This window comes from Thermobia domestica, chromosome 6 (genome assembly GCF_964235325.1).
Source record: "Thermobia domestica chromosome 6, izTheDome1.hap1.1, whole genome shotgun sequence".
NCBI lineage: Eukaryota > Metazoa > Arthropoda > Insecta > Zygentoma > Lepismatidae > Thermobia > Thermobia domestica.
In genome coordinates, this window is record NC_137459.1 from 154063630 (window position 1) to 154085108 (window position 21479).

Genomic DNA, 21479 nt, shown 5'->3' on the forward strand with positions numbered 1-21479 from the left:
ATTTAGGGACCGTCCAAAAATTTTGTGGCCCGTTATAAAAAAAATCCAAAATATTTAATTAATCGAAATTTTTCTTGTACTCCTTATACCTGGAAAACTACATATCTGGAGTAAACTCGATTTAGAGACCGTTCGAATATTTTATGGTAACTGATCCAAAAATTAATATTAGCCAAGATCATAATACTTTGATCCATTTTTTAGATCATTCCTAAAATTCTTGTTTTTATCCAATCTTTCTTTTAAACAGTATCACTCTCTTTGTTCTCAATTTGAAATTTATCAAGCAATTATAAAGCATTGCTTATTATCCAATTTGTATTCGGTGTAGAGCTTCAATTTTCTCAAAGTTTCAAATAAGATAATAAAATATGATTTACTATCGGAATTCGTGTCAGGTATTATTATTACTTTTATTGGTGTTTTCCTTTCTTTCAATTGTTAAAACAAGAAACTACCTTGCACTGTCGTAAAATATGTGCTCTTTTCCAATAGCATAATAAGTGCTCATATAATTTTGAACTTTAAAATTAAGGATTGAATCAGTACAAGAAGTACAATTTGGATAACGAATGACTTATAATTGATGTTTAGTGGCGTACTGAAGTAAAGGGATTAAGGACTTTGAAACCCCCCTTGAGCAAGGTATTATGCAAAATTAAGCACGTTTATCATATTAGCACGTTTATATATATAAACACTTGATATATTTTATAAACTTGTGTTCCTAAAGCCCCTGAACCCCCTAAACATTTGCGTAGAGTACTGATTGTGTTTCTCTTATTATTTTAACCGTTTTATGCTTTGAACGAAATTTGAAGTGCAGGAACCCTGTGAAGGTGACCACCTTTACTATAAAAATTTCTTTAATGGTTCTTAGTTTTTCTTCAAAACAATCAATAACGAACGAAAAATAAATGATTGAGTTTGATTTTAAATCGAAATTTGAAATACCACCAAAAAGTTGGCCCACCCAACCTTATTTTGTAAATGACTCTTAATAATTTTCAAAACAAACTATTTCCTCTTCAAACCAATCAATAAGAAAGGAAAACATGTTATTAGCTTGAGTATTGAATCGATATTTAAAAGCAGAAAAAACAGTATGAAGTTGACCACCAAATGTATCCTGGAAATAGATATATTTTACTGGTTGTTTTGAAACAAGTGATTTTTTCTTCAAAATAAGCAAACCGCCCCGAAACAAATCACCTTCATCAACATTATTTCTTAATTATATTCTTATGTTTTTCGAATCAAATTACTTTTCTTCCAAACAAGCAACAACAAATCCATATCAAACGATTGATTTTGGTCTTGAATCGAAATTTGTAAGTAAAGGAATCAGATTGAATTTGATCACATTCTAAATTTATTTTGTAAATCTCTTTCTCTATTTTTTCGAAACAAGCGATTTGCTCTTAAAATCAACCAATAAGAAACGCTTGGCTTCGGTTTTGATTCGAGACTTTAAAGTGGAGCCAATATGAAATTCCATCACCCATTTCTCTTGAAAAGACTCTTTATGTTTTTCGAAACAGACTATTCTTTTTCAAAATAATTAGTAGCATACGCATATCAAACAATTGATTTTGATTTTCAATCAAAATTTTAAGTGGAGGAACAAGGGTAAATTTGGCCATATACCAACTTTATTTTGTAAACATCTCTTTATGTTTTAAGAAAGATACGATTTTTACTATTTTTCTTCAAAAAAGTCAATAACAAACGAAAAACAAACGATTGGCTTCCGATTTCAATTCGAAATTTGAAAGGAGGCAACTTAACATAGGTGCATTGCTTCGCTTAAAAAAAAAAAAAATCCAAACGCAAATTCTAAGCCTACAGTTTTAAAATTGCAGTTACATGTACATACTTCAACTTAGTATACATAAAAAATTACAGCATTATAAAAATATCAGACAAATAATATTATTTATTCGGTATTGAAAACCTCGAATCAACTATTGGAGTTATTTAGCGTATTTTTTTTAATATCACAAAATTAAAGGTGTATTTATTACGGCATGGATATATTACGCACAATATTTTTATACAATTTGTATATATATATATATATATATATATATATATATATATATATATATATATATATATATATACATATTTTTTTTAAAAATAGACCATTTAGAATTATTTATCCTTACAATTTTTTATATCCACAAATTCAAGGTGAGGGATATGCGATATTGATATTTTCAAAAAGTGTTGACCACCCTACAGAGTGTCGATCCTGTGCCGTGTCGATCCTGTGCCGTGTCGATCCTATGCCGTTTCGGTCCTGTGCCGTGTCGATCCTGTGCCGTTTCGGTCCTATGCCGTGTCGGCCCTGTGCCGTGTCGATCCTATGCCGTGTCGATCCTACGCCGTTTCGTTCCTATGCCGTTTCGATCGTATGACGGTTCTCTCCTATATATCCTTGAGAAAATAATTGTTACTTAATATTGCGTAATTATAAAATAATGTATTTTTTATTATTTCGATCGTATGAAAGTTCTGCTGTCGATCCTATGCCGTGTCGATCCTGTGCCGTTTCGGTTCTGTGCCGTGTCGATCCTATGCCGTGTCGATCCTACGCCGTGTCGATCCTATGCCGTGTCGATCCTACGCCGTGTCGATCCTATGCCGTGTCGATCCTATGCCGTGTCGGTCCTGTGCATGTAACCCTTTCAGAAAATAAACTAAAATTTCGAAACTAATACGATGTTAATAGATGGCGGACGAGATTGTTACAACACACAAGTACCTTTTCTTTTATCATGCTTCTGATTCCCGAACATAAGTATGTTCATTTTCACGTTTTATTGGAATATCTAACGCTGACACTATAATTTTGTGCTTCAGGTATGTACAGGAACGCGACACATGTGGAAAAAATGAAATAGCAACTGTAAAGCTTGTCAGAATACGAAAAATAATTTACCGGTTAAATTTGTTTCATTCGCATCGCTCTCCGCAGAACAACTCTCTTCACCGTCATCATTGTCCCTTGATACAGAAAAATTAAACGAAATCAATGTCCTGAGGAACTCTGTCATCGTCACTGATTCTTTCTACGAGCCGGTATATTTCACTCCCCAATTCACATTGTCTAACAGTTGTAGTTACATTATTTCTAAAGCAGTACCGTCACAATCATGAGTGACACCGTTGCTATTACCCTCTAATGTCTCGTCTCGACTACAACCATCAATTGCGTCTTGTACGTTTTTTTTTTTTTTTTTTTTTTTTTTTTTTTTTTTTTTTTTTTTTTTTTTTTACGTTGGTAACGGAACATAGATCGGCGCTTATTCAATGGCTCGGATTCTAAACCTTTCAATAATATAACTGGAGCAGCATTCTTTCTCAGTTTGCGTGTAAATAATTCTCCTGGCATTAGCTTTTCTTTCAGTAAACATGACTGCTCGAAGTCGGACTCTTCAAGATGTTTGGAACAAACACGAGTGTTTCCATCTGGCACAATTTTTTCTATCGATTTTCTTGAGCCATAATTTATATCGATCTGGTGATTTTTCACGACTTGGAAACGTAAAAGAAAAGAAAAGAAAAGAAAAAAGAAAAATAAAGATACTTCATGTTTTCAGCTTTAATCGTACGAGAATTACAACTGAAAACAGCACGAGTTAGGTATTCCTACCTCAATTCACAGACACAGCACGCACTGTTCTAACACGTCTTTTCTACTTTGCACCAGTGTTTCATTCAGAAAAAAATGTTCCAGGGAGGAGCACACTTAGTATTCAGAGGGGCACATTATTTTCACACAGTACAATTATATTTATTATATTATAGACGTATTATTTTCGTATCTTCCGGGGGCCACTCTCAGAGCTCTGGGAGACAGTGCCACCACCAAAAACGCCTGGAAGAAACACTGCTTCGCACAACACTACGTAATTACTGCTCTCTCTCTACTATTTTTATACTAATGCTGTAGGAAAAGCAGCTAACAAAAACGTCCCTCAAGAATTTAACACAAAACAAGACTACTAACGAACCCAAAACACAATCTATTAAATCCAGTGGACTATTGGTTTATCAGCTGCGTACGAGTGACGCCAGCATTTACGATTCATCAAAAACAAATGCCTATGGAAGCTGAACGAGACGGTTTATCACGATTATATATATATATATATATATGGGTCTCATTTTTGTTACTCTTTCTGCTGCACCAAACTTGTTTTTAACTCTAACTGCTCCTTTAACAATTTTGCTAGATGAGTACGAAAAATCTTAATTAACAAAGTTCGACTTAACTAAAATTCAAACATTCCCAAGATCAGCAGTACTGGTCCAGTAGTTGTAGATGACGGATGCTAGGTTAAGTGACGCAAACTAGGTTTCAACGTTTTGTTGCACACTTACTGATTGTTTCGTCTTTGCTGCATCAACAATATTTTCATATGAATTAATAATGTGCATATTTTAATAAATGAACACATGTAACAAACACTTTCTTATTTTTAGTAACTCCTAACAACTTTTATGTAAAACAAAAAAGCTAATGATAAATAGATAATTCTTTCTACATTTATTTATTTATTTATTTATTTACTGATAAAGTAGCCATTTCCTTTCTTCGTCACCAAAACTTTTTTTTTTTAAAAAATGTCTCTAACCGTAGGCAAATCTTAAACAGTTCTTGTCGATTTATCCCATTTGTTTTCACACCAGTCACAAAAAACGTCTCTCTTACAAATGGTTATAAAACCTTGGAGAAAAATTCTCGTTGGTGGTTTCAGGACAAGGAAAGGAAAATTTTCCAGCAACTCCACACTTCGTCTCACTTTGAAGCCATTCTCCTCTCGCAGTAGAGCAAGCAGGCGTGCGGATGGCTACCGTTTACATAGTGATCGCCTTTTGTTCCTCCTAGGCTCTCCCCACTTTCTTTCCTTCCCATTTCCCTAGGGAAACCCCCTCGAAAGGATACCCATTTCAGAAAAAAAAGCGCTCAATAACAGAAACCCACGCTCCGATTTCTAATCGATAGATAATCGAGTCGGGGTTCAGAAGAAAAATTCCGACACGGATCTCTATAACTGTCCTCCAGCTATAAATTCTTCCACGTCTTGTCTCTAGGGAAGACGTAAACAGCTGTCTCCCAGGAGACACCATCAAAATTTCTCCATCAAAGACACATAGAAAGAACCTGCTGAATTCCGTGGTCCAATTTACATCCCCAAGTTACTTGCATTTTCCATTTGAATTTTAATCCTGAAGTCAAGGGTAACATTCTCAAAACAGCAGTAAAGCAAAACTTACAAATGAAATCAACAGTAGTGCGAAAACGCAATATTAAGTCTGCTATAAATGGAAAACTAGCGAAAAGGAAATGATGTTTATGTTTTATTTGAATAAATAAGAGCAAAGCTCTAAAAATACTTCAACAAGGGAGTATAGTATTTATGTTAAAAGAAACATGCATGTATTTCTTGTGTGTGTGTGTGTGTGTGTGTGTGTGTGTGTATGCATGTATGGCAAAATTCATTACCTTAGAAAACGCACTTGTCCTTCGAACATTTGTAATCTTCTTTTATGATAATCAAAACAAACCCAAAAATAACCACATATTAATGGTATATGCTAGAGCAATGACAATACTACTGTAATGGAAAGAATAAAATGACATTTTGGAGTAATAAAACAAAGAAACAGATAGTCGGAGATGAGGAAGCAAGAGCAGCTGCTAAATCTGAAGAAAGAAAACAGTGAGCAATTCCAAAATTCAAGAATAGAGAAAAACAAATTTAAAAGATCTGGAACAAGACCAATTGCTAAGCTTGAAGCAGGGAGAGAAAGAAATAAATGGGAAGAAAGGAGAAAACAAAATAGAGCATATTTACGATTCGATTATTTGAAGTTTAACGATTCCTTTTTAGGACCGACGCGTGGATATGCACTTAACGTACATCCGAACTGCATAACTCTCACCGGGAATTATTTAGGAACTGTACAAAAAAGAATGGTAAAACTACCCTAAAAATGAGAAAGAAGAAAAAAGAATTACGGAAGTCGCTATTTTGGAGTTAAGTACGTACTTTCAATGAAGAAAGTGATTAGATAGTCAGGAAGGATCTACAGCTATAACATAAGACGGGGGCTTATTTATAACGTACACATGGCTGGAAAAACATAATAAGAAAAATAATAGTTTAAACAAAGTACAATAAAACCTGTTTAGGAGAAGCACCCAAAATTTGAACTGGAATCAGTTGACTAGATTAGGAGTAGCATGTATTAAAAAGGGGGAAAAAATCAATGATCTACCAAGTAGTGCCAAATCAGTTTGTAAAGTTCAAATAATGGGAGGAAGCTACGTAAATACTTAATCTGACAAACATTCTTGCCACTTCTATCTCAGAATATATTTACTGTCGATGCTGTGAGGTGTTTGTAAAGATTGCGTTGACACAGGTTTATCGATTGGGATTTTTTTTTTTTAACGACAACGATCAAATCACTAAAACAATACATCGTTAATTTCTTCGTAAATTGACATTTTTCCATCGCTTCCTTGTTAAGGTTCAGTTCCCATTCTTTCGCGCGAAATGCAGATTAGCAAGTACTATTTGTATTTGACTCGTGCCATGTTTAAATTATTTAACTAAATATCGTTTCGATTTTCCGTTTTCCTTCTTCCCTAATATAGACCGCATATTATAAAGAAAAGATATTAATATATTCTTGCTATTAACCAGACACGACTAAACTTACAATTTACACATTAATGAAAAAAAAAACAATCTATATGCAATTGCATGTAGTTTCTGGCAAACTCATAAGTTCGCAGAACGCTAACCCGATCATATTTCAAGTATTAAGTAAAATGAAGAAAGCAAGAAGAGCCTTCGTTGAAGAAAAGACAGTCAAAATTGGTTCTACTTCTGTACTATGTCATAAGCTTCTAAAAATTCTTAAGAAAGGATCTTGCCGGGGAAGAGCATGTTCGTAATTAGCTTGCAACACCACCTACGAGCATCAAAAGTTTTTCATTCACGAGAAAGCACACTTCTCCCTCGTAACCAACGGTACACCATTTTTTACTGCATTTTCAAGTTATTGCTTCATTAGTTACGACGATTATCATAACTTCAATCTGCTTGTAAATTCGCGAATGCAACACACCATCAATGTTTTCAGGAATTGCCGAATATCCCAACTTCCATCACGAAGCGGTGAATGTGTAAAATTTAACATGTTGAGTTTTGTGTCATTGTTTATATTGGAACAAACTTGTACTTTGTTCTAACAACGTATGAAGTCCCCATTAAGTTTACCTCGATGTTTTTTATAAGCAATTTGCAGGTAATGTAATATTTACGACTTTCAACGTCATTTTCCTCGAAATCAAGATTTTTGCACATTTGCCAGTTCATGATGCATGGGAAATGAGATATTCACCAGTAAGTGAAAACTTCGGCGATATGTACTTGTTGTGAAATGGTTGTCTGAAAGGAATTAAACCACTTTTTTTTCTTGCAAGAATATGCTGTCACTGGTTGGCAGAAGATGTGGACTTCATAAAGAGGATTCACATTAATCTGCTCCATTAAAAATAGGTCATGTTGTGCGGTGGTCGTCTACAAGGGTTCTTCTCTTACATGATTCAGATGTTAAACCATATAAAAGTTTAATTACTGAAATGACCATTGTGTGGGAAGGGATACATAAATGCATGTCATCATCTTTATGTATCTACCGAACGAAAAACTTTTTACCAATGCTATTTACACATTAAAGTTCAACAAACACGGTCTAAGCTTTGACCCAATCGCGAAGACTCTTTTATTGTAGCATTCAAACTGTAAATTATAAGGCAAATATAAACTTGTTGTTTGCCATCATGAAAGTAGTGAAAGAGGAACTTCAATCATCTCTCCTTCAATAATAATGTGACAACTGAGCAGAAGAAAGACAAAACAAACAGAACGGCATGCAAAGATCGAATACTACTCTTTGCGCCATTGCGCGTTGACTATATCAAAGAGATTTCTACTTCATTTGCAGTTCGTAACGTTGTCATTTCATCTTTTGCACTTCTCTCGTACTTTAAATTCTCTTGATCGGGGGAACATCAAAGAAGAACACCGGTACGGAGTTTGTTTTGTCTTCATAATGCGTTAATATTTCCTCTTCCATCTACACCCCTTCACGCAAGGCATTTACGACTGAAAGGAATTCAATTTCTACTTGCAATCGTTTTAATTAATACCTGCATCACACACACACATACATACAAATAAAGTATCTGAAGTTTCTTCTCATCCCCTTTTAAATATCACTCGAGGGATACGTGAATCGCCATGTTAAACGTTCACAAGTAACTACAATTCTGACCTCATCACATTTAATTATCTAATTGCTTTCTTCCCCTTACGATTGTATTGTCTGCTTCTTATTTCGAAAACAAATGATTTTAGAAAAACAAGACAAGATTTGTGTATATTGAGTAAAAACAGAAAGAAGCTTGAAATACGCAATGATTGTTAATCACTTAAAAACCTTTAAGAAGTTAAGGTCTAGCTTTAAAACCCTTCTAACGTCCTATTGTCTGTACCTTGCAAAGCATTCCATTAGCAAAGCGATTAAGAATGACAATATTAAGATTATAGAAATATTACACAAATGAAGTTAATTACTGACAAATGGGTAGTTTCTTCACATCGAAAGAGAAAACGCAAGTTCTATTTCAACGGAGTCCAAAAAAAGGTCCCTAATTATCTTTTTTCAATGTCCCAAAATCACAGTAAATCAACTCGTTAAACCCCAGAATATAGATACACACATTTATGGAAATCACTAGGCAAAATGTGTAGTCCATTCCCACACTATATTTTCCGTAAGTCATTCTTAAACATCGATTCCTTACACTTGAAATCAGAAGCTCTTGCCGTTTTATGGTATTCGTCAATCATGATTCTCCCAAATCCAGCCCTAAATGTCTTTTCTCGGTCTCAAAACTAGTAGCATGATGTGTTCACGATTTGTGTGTGTGTATATTTTCTGAGCCGCTTGTCTGCGTCTTCTACATCGGAATTAGGACGTTCCGTTCACTGCGACAGTCCATCCCTCTATCGAAGAAAGTGTTCAATCAGTTTTTAGTAATTAGTAGATATTTAATCTACTCTTCTATATAGAGTACAACAACAACGTGTTTGTGTTGATGCCAGTTTATGATGCTGTTTTGTGATAAAAGGTATGTGTACTAGGTTAGTGCAAATATAATTTCAGCTTTCACGTCTGGTAAGAAACTCACATGACCAATAAAAAAAAAATCATGCATATAACGTCACAAGCTCAGTATATGTCTAGAAATCTGACCTAGACCTAGACCTAGACTAGATGCACCTAGACAGTCAGTAGACTGAGAAAGTGATAGGAAAATGCACCATGGCGAAGACACAAATGCATGTGATTTTTCTTTTCAAATTCAAACGGGAACGTTCTACACATAAAAATATAACGGCGCATTTGAACAAGGAATAGCAAAAATAAGCATCATTCACTGTTAGCTTGTCATACTTCGTTCCAGTAACACAGAATGGCAAAATTAACTCAATATGCACCGACTAACATCATGTTCGGATGAGCTCCTCGGAACACCCTGCACGTAGATCCTTTCAAAAGTGTTCGTGTTACTGCTGACGAGTTTTCGACACATCATAATAATGCCGTGCGGCAGCTCCCTGCAATTGGCAAGGTGCAACACTTGAATTTATGGGTACCAAATGAATTGACACCGGTCAACAAGAATCGCCGTATGAAAGTATTCAGTTCTATAAGTGTAAAGAATAACCGCAAAAGTTTTGTCGATTCAGGTGAAAAGTAGGCCTGCTATGAAAATTTTCAATGGCAATGGCTGGATCATGATCAATGTCCAGGTCAGTTTCCTAAACCACATCCATAGAAAGTATTGGTTGGTTGATTGATATGGAGTTTGACGTGAGGTTAAGCACCGAGACTATTAAGAGATGTGATCTACACCTTAAAGTAAGATCCAAAACACATGAGCTTCCACGGTGAATTGAACCCACGTTTTCAGCGCCAAAGATACGTACGTTAACCATATAGCCAGAAGGAAGTTCACACAGAAGGCGATGTTGCTAGTATATGTGGGAGTGTCCATTATATCTTCCTCAGAAAAGTTGAAACCATCAATGGGTATCGTCAAAGTGCTGAACTCCATGAAATTCACCGAAACTTTTTTTTTTTTTTTTACAAGCATCTACTAACGTTTAACAGACATGGTGTCCTATGCTGCACCAAAACGTTAACCCACATGTTGAACAAAGAACGGTGCAGACTCTCCGAAAGTTGTAGTATAAAACCATATTCCACTGATCTCTCTTCCAGTCATCACTATTTCTTCCAGCATGTCGATCACTTCTTGGAAAAGACTACCTTTCTCGATAACCGGATGGTACAGTTTGCAGCAAAAAACATGAGCATGTAAGTTTATTGTGAAACGACGAAATCTTTTGGTCCAAAATAAGTGAGCAGGGGAGGACGCCAAGGTTTCTCCTGGCGTGATTCGTTATGTAGACGTAGACGATGTGTTGATTCCCTGCGCTGTTAGGCATAATTTCACAATAAACTTACATGCTCATGTTGCAGGTTTTTTGCTGCGGACTGTACAATGTTCAGTTGAGGACTTTTTTGCATCACTGAAACCAGAATTGCATATTTTGCGACGGAATCCAATTGTAGGCTGAGGAAAGGCAAAAGTGTGTTATTGCAGACGGTGACTCTTTTGATTAAACAAGCATTATAGTTTTCAGGTTTGGTCTTTGAAAATGGCGCATCTGTAAAGGAGGACATTTCATTCACACCAACCTAATAGTAAATGGATTTGCTGCACAATAAAGCATATACTATTAAATCCATGTAATGTTCATAAAGTTGGATGTGGTTACTTGTTTACGCCATCCCTTTCATGTGGCTTTTTTCACCTCGAGTTCACCTACAGAAAATAATTCTTAGGGGTGAATTGAAAGCGGAGGAAAAGATATTGAAACACACAAAATTGAATGTGGACACAGAGAAATATTACACTATATATAGTTAATGTGTCCTTCTCTCTGAAGTGAATGAGTTTTCTGGTACACACTACTACAAATTCATTACATACTTCCCTCTACGCTGATTCTCCCCTCTTTCTCGTAGAAGCGTATAACCCTCTTTGTATTAACTTTCGCTACAACAATATACTCCCTTCCTTATTGTCGCTAGAGGGTAAACCAACTAGTAATTCAGCGCTTTTTGGATTCTCAAGTTTCATTAATACAATACTACGCATGAAAACGAACACAACGTTCATAAAACTTTTTTTTTTTTTTTTTTGAAACTGAAACTAACAGAAAATTTCCGGAAACAATGGTCCGAAATTTAGAAAAGAATTGACTGAACATATTGTTTGTATAACATAATTGTGAACTTACAGACATTTTGACATCCCAATAATTTTGGGTTTTCTCAGGCTGGTCATTCTTCTTGATATCTCTGCTTGTCTTCCTTCGAATTGTACTTACTACAAGGGTTGTTAAAATACATTTGGAATGAGAACTTCAATCTGTGTTACACAAATATGTCAATGCACATATATAGTAAGCGGTGATGGATTCAAAAATAACACGAATTTTGCTACGATTCTCAGAATGTTTGCGGTACATTGTATTAGTAGAATTCCGGTGAATCTAGGGATTAGGAGGGGTTACAGTCCCTTGAAACTGACAAACGCATAACACGTTACGAAAATTTACATAAACTATTAAAAATAGGACTGCTGAAACAAAATATTCTACGACAGTGTAAAATTTATTTTAAAAGCACAATATAATACTTAGGCATTTTAGAACTGTACAGATTGTAACTTTTTTGTTTGTTTTAATACTCGTTTTGCGAAATAACTGTGCCACACTTCACGAAGAATAATAACCAATAATTTCAACAATACTGAATTTATATTTCATAAACGGAAGCAGTTGCACTAAATCTGTTGTTGACATGTTGAAAAATCACTCTTTCTTCTCTGCATGAACTGTGGACTCGCCCAACCTCGGCAAATCTGGATGAGGCGTCACTCTGTGAATATGAGTGACCATGCAGTGTCAAAAAATGGTTGCTTTGAAAGTGGAACAAAGGATTAACATCAAGTTTCTTGTGAAAATTAAAAGCTGCCAACTAAAACATTTCAAATGCTAACCGTGCATACAGTGATACTTGCATACCAGAGGATAAGTCTTACAGTGGCACAAACGTTTCTCGGGGGGTAGGAAAAGTGTTGAAGGTTTCCATCATTTAGGCAGCCACGGCCTTCAGTTGCTGTCACGAACATCAACAGAGTTCACAAGGTTATGTGAAATGACCGAAGATTGAAAGTGAGTGCAGCGGCTGAAACAGTAAACTTAGAAAAGGAACCTGTCTGGTGGATTATCACAGAAGAATTAAACATTTTAAAAATTCATGCCAAGATTTTGCCGAAACTTTTCTGGCAGAACCACAAGAGTTGCGTCAAGAATTGTGTGTGGACATGTTACAACACATTGACAATTAATCAGTCTTATCGGCATCTATAATCATCACTGAAAAGACATGGATTTTTGCCTGCGACCCAGAGACTAAGTGGCAATATATGCAGTGGAAATGCCCTGGATTCCCTGGACCGAAAAATCACGCATGTCCCGTTCAGAATTTAAAGCAATGTTGCTCTTTGGGGGGGGGGCATTGTTTGAACGTATTCTTACTGGAGAAACAATCAGCACTAGTACATCCAGATTTTAACCAGAATTCACGGATATATGAGGAGGAGGATGCCTCAACTGTGAGGAAGTGGACTAGAATAACGCAACCAATAATAAGGCTCTGTCTGTGAGACATTTTTTGGCGCATGAGAACATTATCATGGATTATCCACCTACTCGCCGAATTGGGTATCATGTGACTTTTTTTCTTTTCTCGAGGCTAAAGTCTGGCCTCAAGCCAATACACTTTTACCTGAATTGAAGAAGCTAAGTTGGAAATGGCAGATCTTATATGTGAACTCACACATAATGAGACCCAATATTGTCACCAACAGTGATAGGAGCGAATTTAAACCTCCAGAGTATAGTGTGTGTGGGGAGGGGGGGCATTCGTGTCACACCTCGTATCTTTTAATGAAAAAAAAATCTACAATACGAATTTCAAAACGTAATATAAACACATATATGCAGAGGAGTGAAAGTGAAAATGTGTGATGTTCAAATAATAAAAAAAAGTGAAGATTGTATGGATTAAGCGTTGAAAATGGAATAAACGAAATAAAATCAACCAACAGAAATGGAGAAGCAGCAATGCCGAACTTACGTAAGCTAAACAAACTATAGCTTAAGACCCCCTCTCTTGGGAGTCTCCCCAAAAAAATTAAAGACAAAAATTGGCTGTAATATAATTTCCAAATAATAAGAGAAAGCAAATAAGACAAAACGCACATACAACAACGGTATTTTGTATTGTTATGCACTAGGCTCTTATGAAGCAAGTAATGAGGGCCTCGCTTGTAATGGAGCACTGTTTTCCAACCCTGCTTGTAATAGGATCCCTGTTTCCCAGCCTCACTTGTAATAGAGCCCCTGTTTCAAAGCCCCGTTTGTAAAGGGGCCCTATTTTCCAGCTGCTCTTATAATGGGGCACGTTTTTCAGTCCCGCTCATAATGGAGCCTCATTTCCCAGCCCAGCATGTAATGGGACACCTGTTTCCCAGGCCTGCTTTTAATGGGGCTCCTGTTTCAGAGTCCTGCTTGTAATGGGGACCTTGTTTACTAGCCATTACATTTAGCTACTTTAATAAGACTTCACAGTATAAGTGTTGTAGTACCTTGTACATGTGTGCTGATAGAACTCTAGTACGGCCCTTTCTCGCACTCTTTAGAATACGACAAGGAACCGACGTTGGTAACAGTGAATTCATTAAGAAGACATGAAACAACAAGCTGGCGAAATAATAGTAAAATATCAAGAAACTACAGCCCTGAGCGGCGATATGTTTTATATCGCGAAGTTATATACGTTTCGCTGTACGTATTAGAAGTAGTGCCAAGAAGTATTTTCATAATATTCCGAGTTACTATCCTTGCCACTCATTTTCACAGTGATCTATATAATGTAAATAATGGTTTACTAAAGGAAAGAAGAGGAGCATGAATCATTCGTTTTAGGAATCTGAGTCGTTCGGCTTTATATATTAACAGCGCACTGTATTTTGTCATATATTATTGTGTTCAGAACTGCACAAGTGAATTTATCTTCTGTAAGTTAATATGCAGCAGTCTGAGTGTGTTAGAGCTATCCGCACTAGTTACTAGACAACAAGATAAAGTAACTAAATTCTTTCACATCGAAGTACAAAAAATCGTTACGTATAATAGGGTTTATAATCATTTTAGTCCAACAGTGATGTTTTTCAATAACATTTTGATGGTTTTCAGCGAATTTGCATGGTACTACACCTCGTGTAATCTCCGGGGGTTGCATTCCAGTTTGGACTGAGTTACTCTAGTAACTTGACCTGAAAAAACTTACACGATTGGTTGAAAGTTGGTTTCACGCAATACTTACTATAATGGGTGATATTCAGACTGTGTTTATCTACATTGAATCTCTGGAAACGTTTGGAACTTTTTTAAAAAATCTGAATAGAAACTACCTGAAATTATAAATATTGCGACTTCCACGTATATAGGCATGAGTGGAGTTCTGATCTTAGCGCAGAAGGAAGCAGAGATTTCCCAAAAGATATTTCAAAAAATAAACAAATAAATAAAATAACATAAAATAAGCAAGTTACAATTTTATAATCTCCGAAACTTGAATCGCCAAATTCTAAGCTCCTTTTCGTACACGTGGTAAATGCGCATAACTTGCAGAGACGGATCTTGTTTTACTTTATTAGAAATACACCGTGAGCATAAAGTCCTGCCCTGATTATATATATATATATATATATATATATATATATATATATATATATATATATATATATATATATATATATATATATTACGGAATAACCGTTGGACAGAATAATGTAAATTCTGATCCGTTACATAGGTTAGTATTACAAGATTTTTTTTAAAGGCCAATGTATGGCATTAGTGCTACCCAAGAGTGACGCAGTACGTTACTTGGCGCGCGCGGGTTAGTTGGCGAAATGGCATCGAAGCAGGACAAAGCGCAATGCGTGCTGTGGTATCACGAAAGCAAATCGCCCATCAGTGTTCAGCGTAAGTTTGAGACTTCGTATGGCCGCAGCCCTCTGGATGTGAAATCAATAAAGCGATGATATGAATGATTTAAAGCAACAGGCAGCGTTGAAGATATTCCGAGAAGTGGCAGGCCTAGTGTGAGTGAGGCAACTGTTGATCGTGTTCGGCAAGCGTCGCAAACGTTTCAACTTTTTCTATGGGATTATATCAAGAACAGAGTCTATGCCACACCTGTAGCTGACGTCGGGGAACTGAAGGCTAGGATACAAGCAGTTGTGGGTACTGTGACAGAAGATATGTTATAAAACACCTGGCGGGAACTGAAATACCGCTTAGACATTCTCCGAGCTACCAAGGGGGCACACATTGAAGTGGTCTAACGTAAGTGGTCTTTAAAAAAATGTAATACTAACCTATATAACTGACCAGTATTTACATTATTATGCCAAACGGTTTTTCTGTAATATTTTTTTGTAATAAGGGCAAGACTTTATGCTCACCCTGTATAACATGAACTCTTATAGTTTAGTTACTACACATACGAACAGTCCTATTATGCATAGGCATTAAACATTTTACATGTAAACAAGAGACCAAATAAAGCTAGTAAATTCTTAAGCGAAGCCATCAGGTATTTTGTGTTAGTGATTTGGATGCATGTTTACCAAGGAAGGAAACTTCAGCTCACCTTCAAAGCGGCGCGCAACCTTTCGTTGTTGTTTCACTTTTTCCATGACCATCAGTTCAATTCTTGTAGCATACAGTAAAGTTCTTTTTTAAAAGTTTATTTGTAAAAAATCACTAAACAACATTTCGTGCCAAAATATTTCTTAGTATTATCCACTTCATTCTGGTTTATTTGAATATTTGCAAATAATTTAGAATTATACAGTGCGTTCCACGAATAACACTAAGGCCCGTCTCGTGAAGAAACCAAGGCAGATAGAAACATGAAACCTTTTTGACCTTCAAGGAACATATAAAACAACATTCTGCTGATATGGAGAATTCCCTATGAGGTACGCTCAAGAGGGTTACGGAGGGTAACTACAAAATTTTAAATAGCAACCCCCACTGTGTGGTATCTCGTTTGAAAGGTAATCACATACAGAGACCAATTGTGAAAATTACATGTCACTAGCGTGTCCCTATCCAACATGGCGGCCATCCGTAAAGTACGGTCGGCGTTCCAAAACACCCCAAAGATGTTCTATAGGATTCAAGTCAGGACTATGTGCAGGTCAGTCCATTACAGGGATATTATGGTCGTGCAACCTCTCCGCCACAGGCCGTGCAGTATGAACAGGTGCTCGATCGTGTTGAAAGATATAATCACCATCTCCAAATTGCTTTTCAACAGTGGGAAGCAAGAAGGTGCCTAAAACATCAATGTAGGCCTGCACTGTGAGAGTGCCACGCAAAACAACAAGGGGTGAAACCCCCTCCAAGAAAAAATACGACCACACCATAACACCAGCACCTCCGAATTTTACTGTTGGCACTACACACGCTGACAGATGACGTTCATCGGGCATTCGCCATATTCACACCCTGCCATCAGATCGCCACATTGTGTACCGTGATTCGTCACTCCACACAACGTTTTCCCACTGTTCAATCGTTCAATGTTTACGCTCCTTACAGCAAGCGAAGCGTTGTTTGGCATTTACCTGCGTGATGTGTGGCTTATGAGCAGCCGCTCGACCATGAAATCCAAGTTTTCTGACCTCACGCCTAACTGTCATAGTACTTGGAGTGGATCCTGAAACAGTTTGGAATTCTTGTGTGATGGTCTGGATAGATGTCTGCCTATTACAATTTACGACCCTCTTCAACTGTCGGTGGTCAATGTCAGTCAACAGACGAGGTCGGTCTGTACGCTTTTGTGCTGTACGTGTCCCTTCACGTTTCCACTTCACTATCACATCAGACACAATGGACTTAGGGATGTTTAGGAGTGTGGAAATCTCGCTTACAGACTTCTGACACAAGTGACACCCAATCACCTGACCACGTTCGAAGTCCGTGAGTTCCGCGGAGCGCCCCATTCTGCTTTCTCACGATGTCTAATGACTACTGAGGTCGCTGATAATGAGTACCTGGCAGTAGGTGGCAGCACAATGCACCTAATATGAAAAAAATATGTTTTTGGGGGTGTCCGGATGCTTTTGATCACATAGTGTATTTACATAACTCATATGAACTGAAAAAAGAACAGTGTAAACTTTTTCTTTGTAATTAAGAGTTCCTTATACATTTTGTCTATTTTTCTCATAACTTACGTAATGGGACTTGACTTCTAATGCTCTGCACCCCTCAATTGTCTTACCATGAGAAAAAATCCAGAGACATGTTTTGTTTCCATTTTACATTGGAATGAATGCAAACATTTTTTTCTGCGGATGGTTCAATAATTAGGCACTTACTACTTGTGGACTAGTAATAGCACTTTTTTTTTACTTGTCTCATACATTATCATTTAGCATACTTACAAATTAGTTATTGGAAGTTTAATGTCTCCTTAGAACACTAGTCTTTATAATACAGTGACCCATAAATTACTATGGAATCCGCAACATATGCAGCTCTACCAAGAATTGAATCGAACTTTCCGCACTTTTTAACGAGGTTACCACTTAGCCCAAGAAAATGCAGCACACTTTAACAAACATTTTAATCCAATTATACCCAAGCCCTTTCTGAATATACTTTGTCGTAATAACATGAGACTCTACACACGTATACCATTTAAAACCGGTGAAATAATTTCAACTATAATGAATAGAATAGTCTACATATCAAAGACGCGTTTCATGCTTGTATTTTAACCTGCATCTGGCTGCTTGAGGAAATACTGAAAATATCTACACTTATTTATTTATTTATTCAATAAAAGAAATATCCGCTATTTCATCGGGAGGAGTAGGATTATGTGAAAAATGTCTTGAAGATTTATTTGAACCTACTTTCCCCCTTAGCAAGCGTATTTGAATAAATGTGAATAGAGAGATACCAAGTTCGACCCATACGCTAAATTTAAAAGTCACTTCAAACGATTCAGCTGTTTTTCCCGTGGTGAGACAGGCAATGTCGATGCCATATTGAGAAAAAAATATAAAAATTGACCCTTTTTCCTGCTTAAAGGCGGAATTTTCGAAAATATTGTAGCATGTGTGCACTTAAGTAGGAGTTTGTATACCAAACTTCATGGTCATAACATTAGAGACTTTTGAGAGTCTTACGTTGTTGGAATAAACTTTGACCCCGGTATCTCCCTCCGATACTCATTTTAATGAAACTAACATGATTAAAATCTTGGTGCGCCATTACTTTTTATCCAGCCCTTGCATATTGTAATTCCACCATTGTTCGACAATTCGACAAAATCAATAATCCAGCACGGCCGTGTTTCCGAACGTGCCGGAGTAAAAGGCACTTACTCTATTACGTAATGATTATTGATTTGTGTCCCTCATAGTAAACTACACCGGTAGAGTAAGGGAATGGAAAGTTGTCTATTCAACTAGAGATGCTTCGCTGTCCATACATATTATTATTATTATTATTATTATTATTATTATTATTATTATTATTATTATTATTATTATTATTATTATTATTATTATTATTATTATTATTATTATTAATGATCAACTCTGAGAAAACTAAACATATGACATTCACTAATAAAACTCAATATTTTGTTAGCAAGTATAAAATTAATGGAGTAACAATAGACAAAGTTCAGCAAATTAAAGATCTCGGTAATTTGTATGACATACAATTAAAATTTCCTAATCACATAAATGAGGTAGTGCAATCAGCAAGAAAAAAAAAAAGTTTTATACTTTATCAATGGCCTGATTTTATAAATGGTAGTTCTTATGTGTACTTATATAAGACACTTGTTAGATCTAAATTGGAATTTGGTTCAGTTGTCTGGAATGGTCTATCCAACACACTTGTTAACAAAATCGAAGCTGTACAGAAATGTTTCATAAGTCTACTGTGTTATAGAATGAAAAAAGATTACTATGCATATGAATATGGATACTGGTTAACATTTTGGGGGCTTCAAGAAAGAAGGAAAGTTACTGATAAATTATTTATTCAAATAGTGTTGGATAATAAATAGGCATATAATAGCGAATATTGCTTAGAAAATATAGGAATAAGAGTGCCAATTTATAGTGTTAGGAATCGATCGATATTGGTTGCATTAAACTTAAAACGTGAAATACTAGGAAGAATGACAATATCTTACAAAAATTAAACTGTTTTAACTTTATTACAAGGGTTCTAGCTGCTTATCTTTATTTTATTGTTATTGTGTATTTTCAGTGTATTTTTATGTTATAATCTTTTACTCAAAGAACCAGTCTTTTACGTTAAAATATGACAATAAGTGAAAGAGATTTTTGCATGTGAAGGTCAAATTTTAAGTAAGGTTGTTTCATTATTTTAAATGGTAGTTAAATGAGACTTTAATTTGCATAGTTCTTTGAATCGTATATTATGAAATTGACTGTTTTCTTTTATTTTTTTGTTTTATATATCAGTTTGAATCTTATAATTTTAATATATTAATCTTCTGACAAAGGCCTTAACCTGCTCTAATAGTAATTTTATATTATATAATTTCTGTTCTGTTTAAAATGACTATATAATGATTTTAACATAGTGCTGTATTTTTGCTTATGATCTGTTCATAGCACTTCAAAAATAAAGTTATTATTATTATTATTATTATTATTATTATTATTTATATTATTATTATTATTATTATTAATAATAATAATAATAATAATAATAATAATAGCAGACTATGCTTATGAGTGGTAATACAAGACTTAACGGAACTAATTGATCTTACATATAAAATAATAGTTTTCGTGAACGAGATAATTTTATATATGAGATATGGAGTATAACTCGCAAATCGGGAAACAACTCTTCACTTTTATTATCCACAGTCACATTTCTTTTGCCATGAAAATAAACTTCACCTTTAGTGTCGCCATGTATGATGCGAAACAACATTGCAGATCGATAAAATTTAGAGCTCCTCCGTGGTTAAGCGGTTAGCGTACGCGCCTTTGGCGTGGGAGTCCTGGGTTCGATTCCCGGCGGGAGCTCATGTGGTTCGGATTCCACGTAAATCAGTAGGTCCACGTCTCATATAGCCTCGCTGCTGAACGGGACGTTAAAATCAACTCGATAAAATTTAATTTATGTCGCCGTAACATATTTTAATTATTGCAATTATGGTTCACAGCGTGAACCAAAGCACATGCAAGTCATAAGCACAACAAGCGATTATTTCTTACCTTCAACAGTGAGATACGCTTCTTGAGAACGCCGAGGACCAGTTGCGTATCTGGCCACACACCAATATTGACCCTCATCTTCTTTCTCTACACGTGTGAAGATCAGGTGTCCCCCCTCCCCTACGTGATAGTTGTAGCCAGAGCGGGGCAATTTTCCCACCTTACGGGAGTGCCACACCACTCGAGGCTTAGGGTCCCCTGTCACCTCACAAGTGAGTGTGGCCGTACCCCCAACTACGGCCGTCACGTTCGAGGGCTGCACTGCGATCTGAGGGGCTGGAAAAAAGAGAGAAAAAGCACGTCACCAACCACAAATAACCACCACCAAAAATGTAACATACGAGATAGAGCAGACGGGTTAGTTAAAAAAAAAGTGATTTACTACTTAACAAAGAACGTGCAGAGGTCAATATGAGCTAGAAACAAAGAATTCTATGTAACAGAATCAATATACTCTACCGAGAACGTCGAACACTTTAATGTGAACTGATAAAAAGTAAGTACAAGAAAAAAATGTTTATAGCAAAATTGAATATGAGGAGCCACGCTCAAAGTTGATAAAATTTTCTTTCCTAGAAATTTTCCAACGAGACGTTGTAGGTTTCAAAACTTAAAACAGAATTTGATTTAACATAGTGACTTTTTTGCATTCAATATGATATACTCACTTAGAAATAACTGAAAAAAAAAAAAAAAAAACAGAAAATAAACTTTAGAACGTGACTGTACACTTCTCTTGTGATAATGCTAGTTACCATAACGCCACATTTAAAATCATATCAACAAATGATCTTTTTTTTTCTTTTTTAATGACATATTTTCACATTCTTGCTACCTCTGTCTTCAGGAAATCTGTTTTAAATATACTACCATGGTAGTAATCTGT

The 21479-nt window shown here is 35.8% G+C and overlaps 1 protein-coding gene across 1 annotated transcript in view; it reads right to left on the bottom strand.

Moving 5' to 3' along the window:
- The window catches only part of LOC145687340 (tyrosine-protein kinase transmembrane receptor Ror2-like), a gene marked incomplete at its 5' end in the record, with an annotated part of 897387 nt that extends 876511 nt beyond the window's left edge, over positions 1–20876 (bottom strand). The window contains one exon of the mRNA XM_081760797.1: positions 20594–20876. Coding sequence (XP_081616923.1) covers positions 20594–20876 — 283 coding nt within the window. The remainder of the gene's footprint in view (positions 1–20593) is intronic.
- Between the last annotated feature and the right edge of the window lie 603 nt (positions 20877–21479).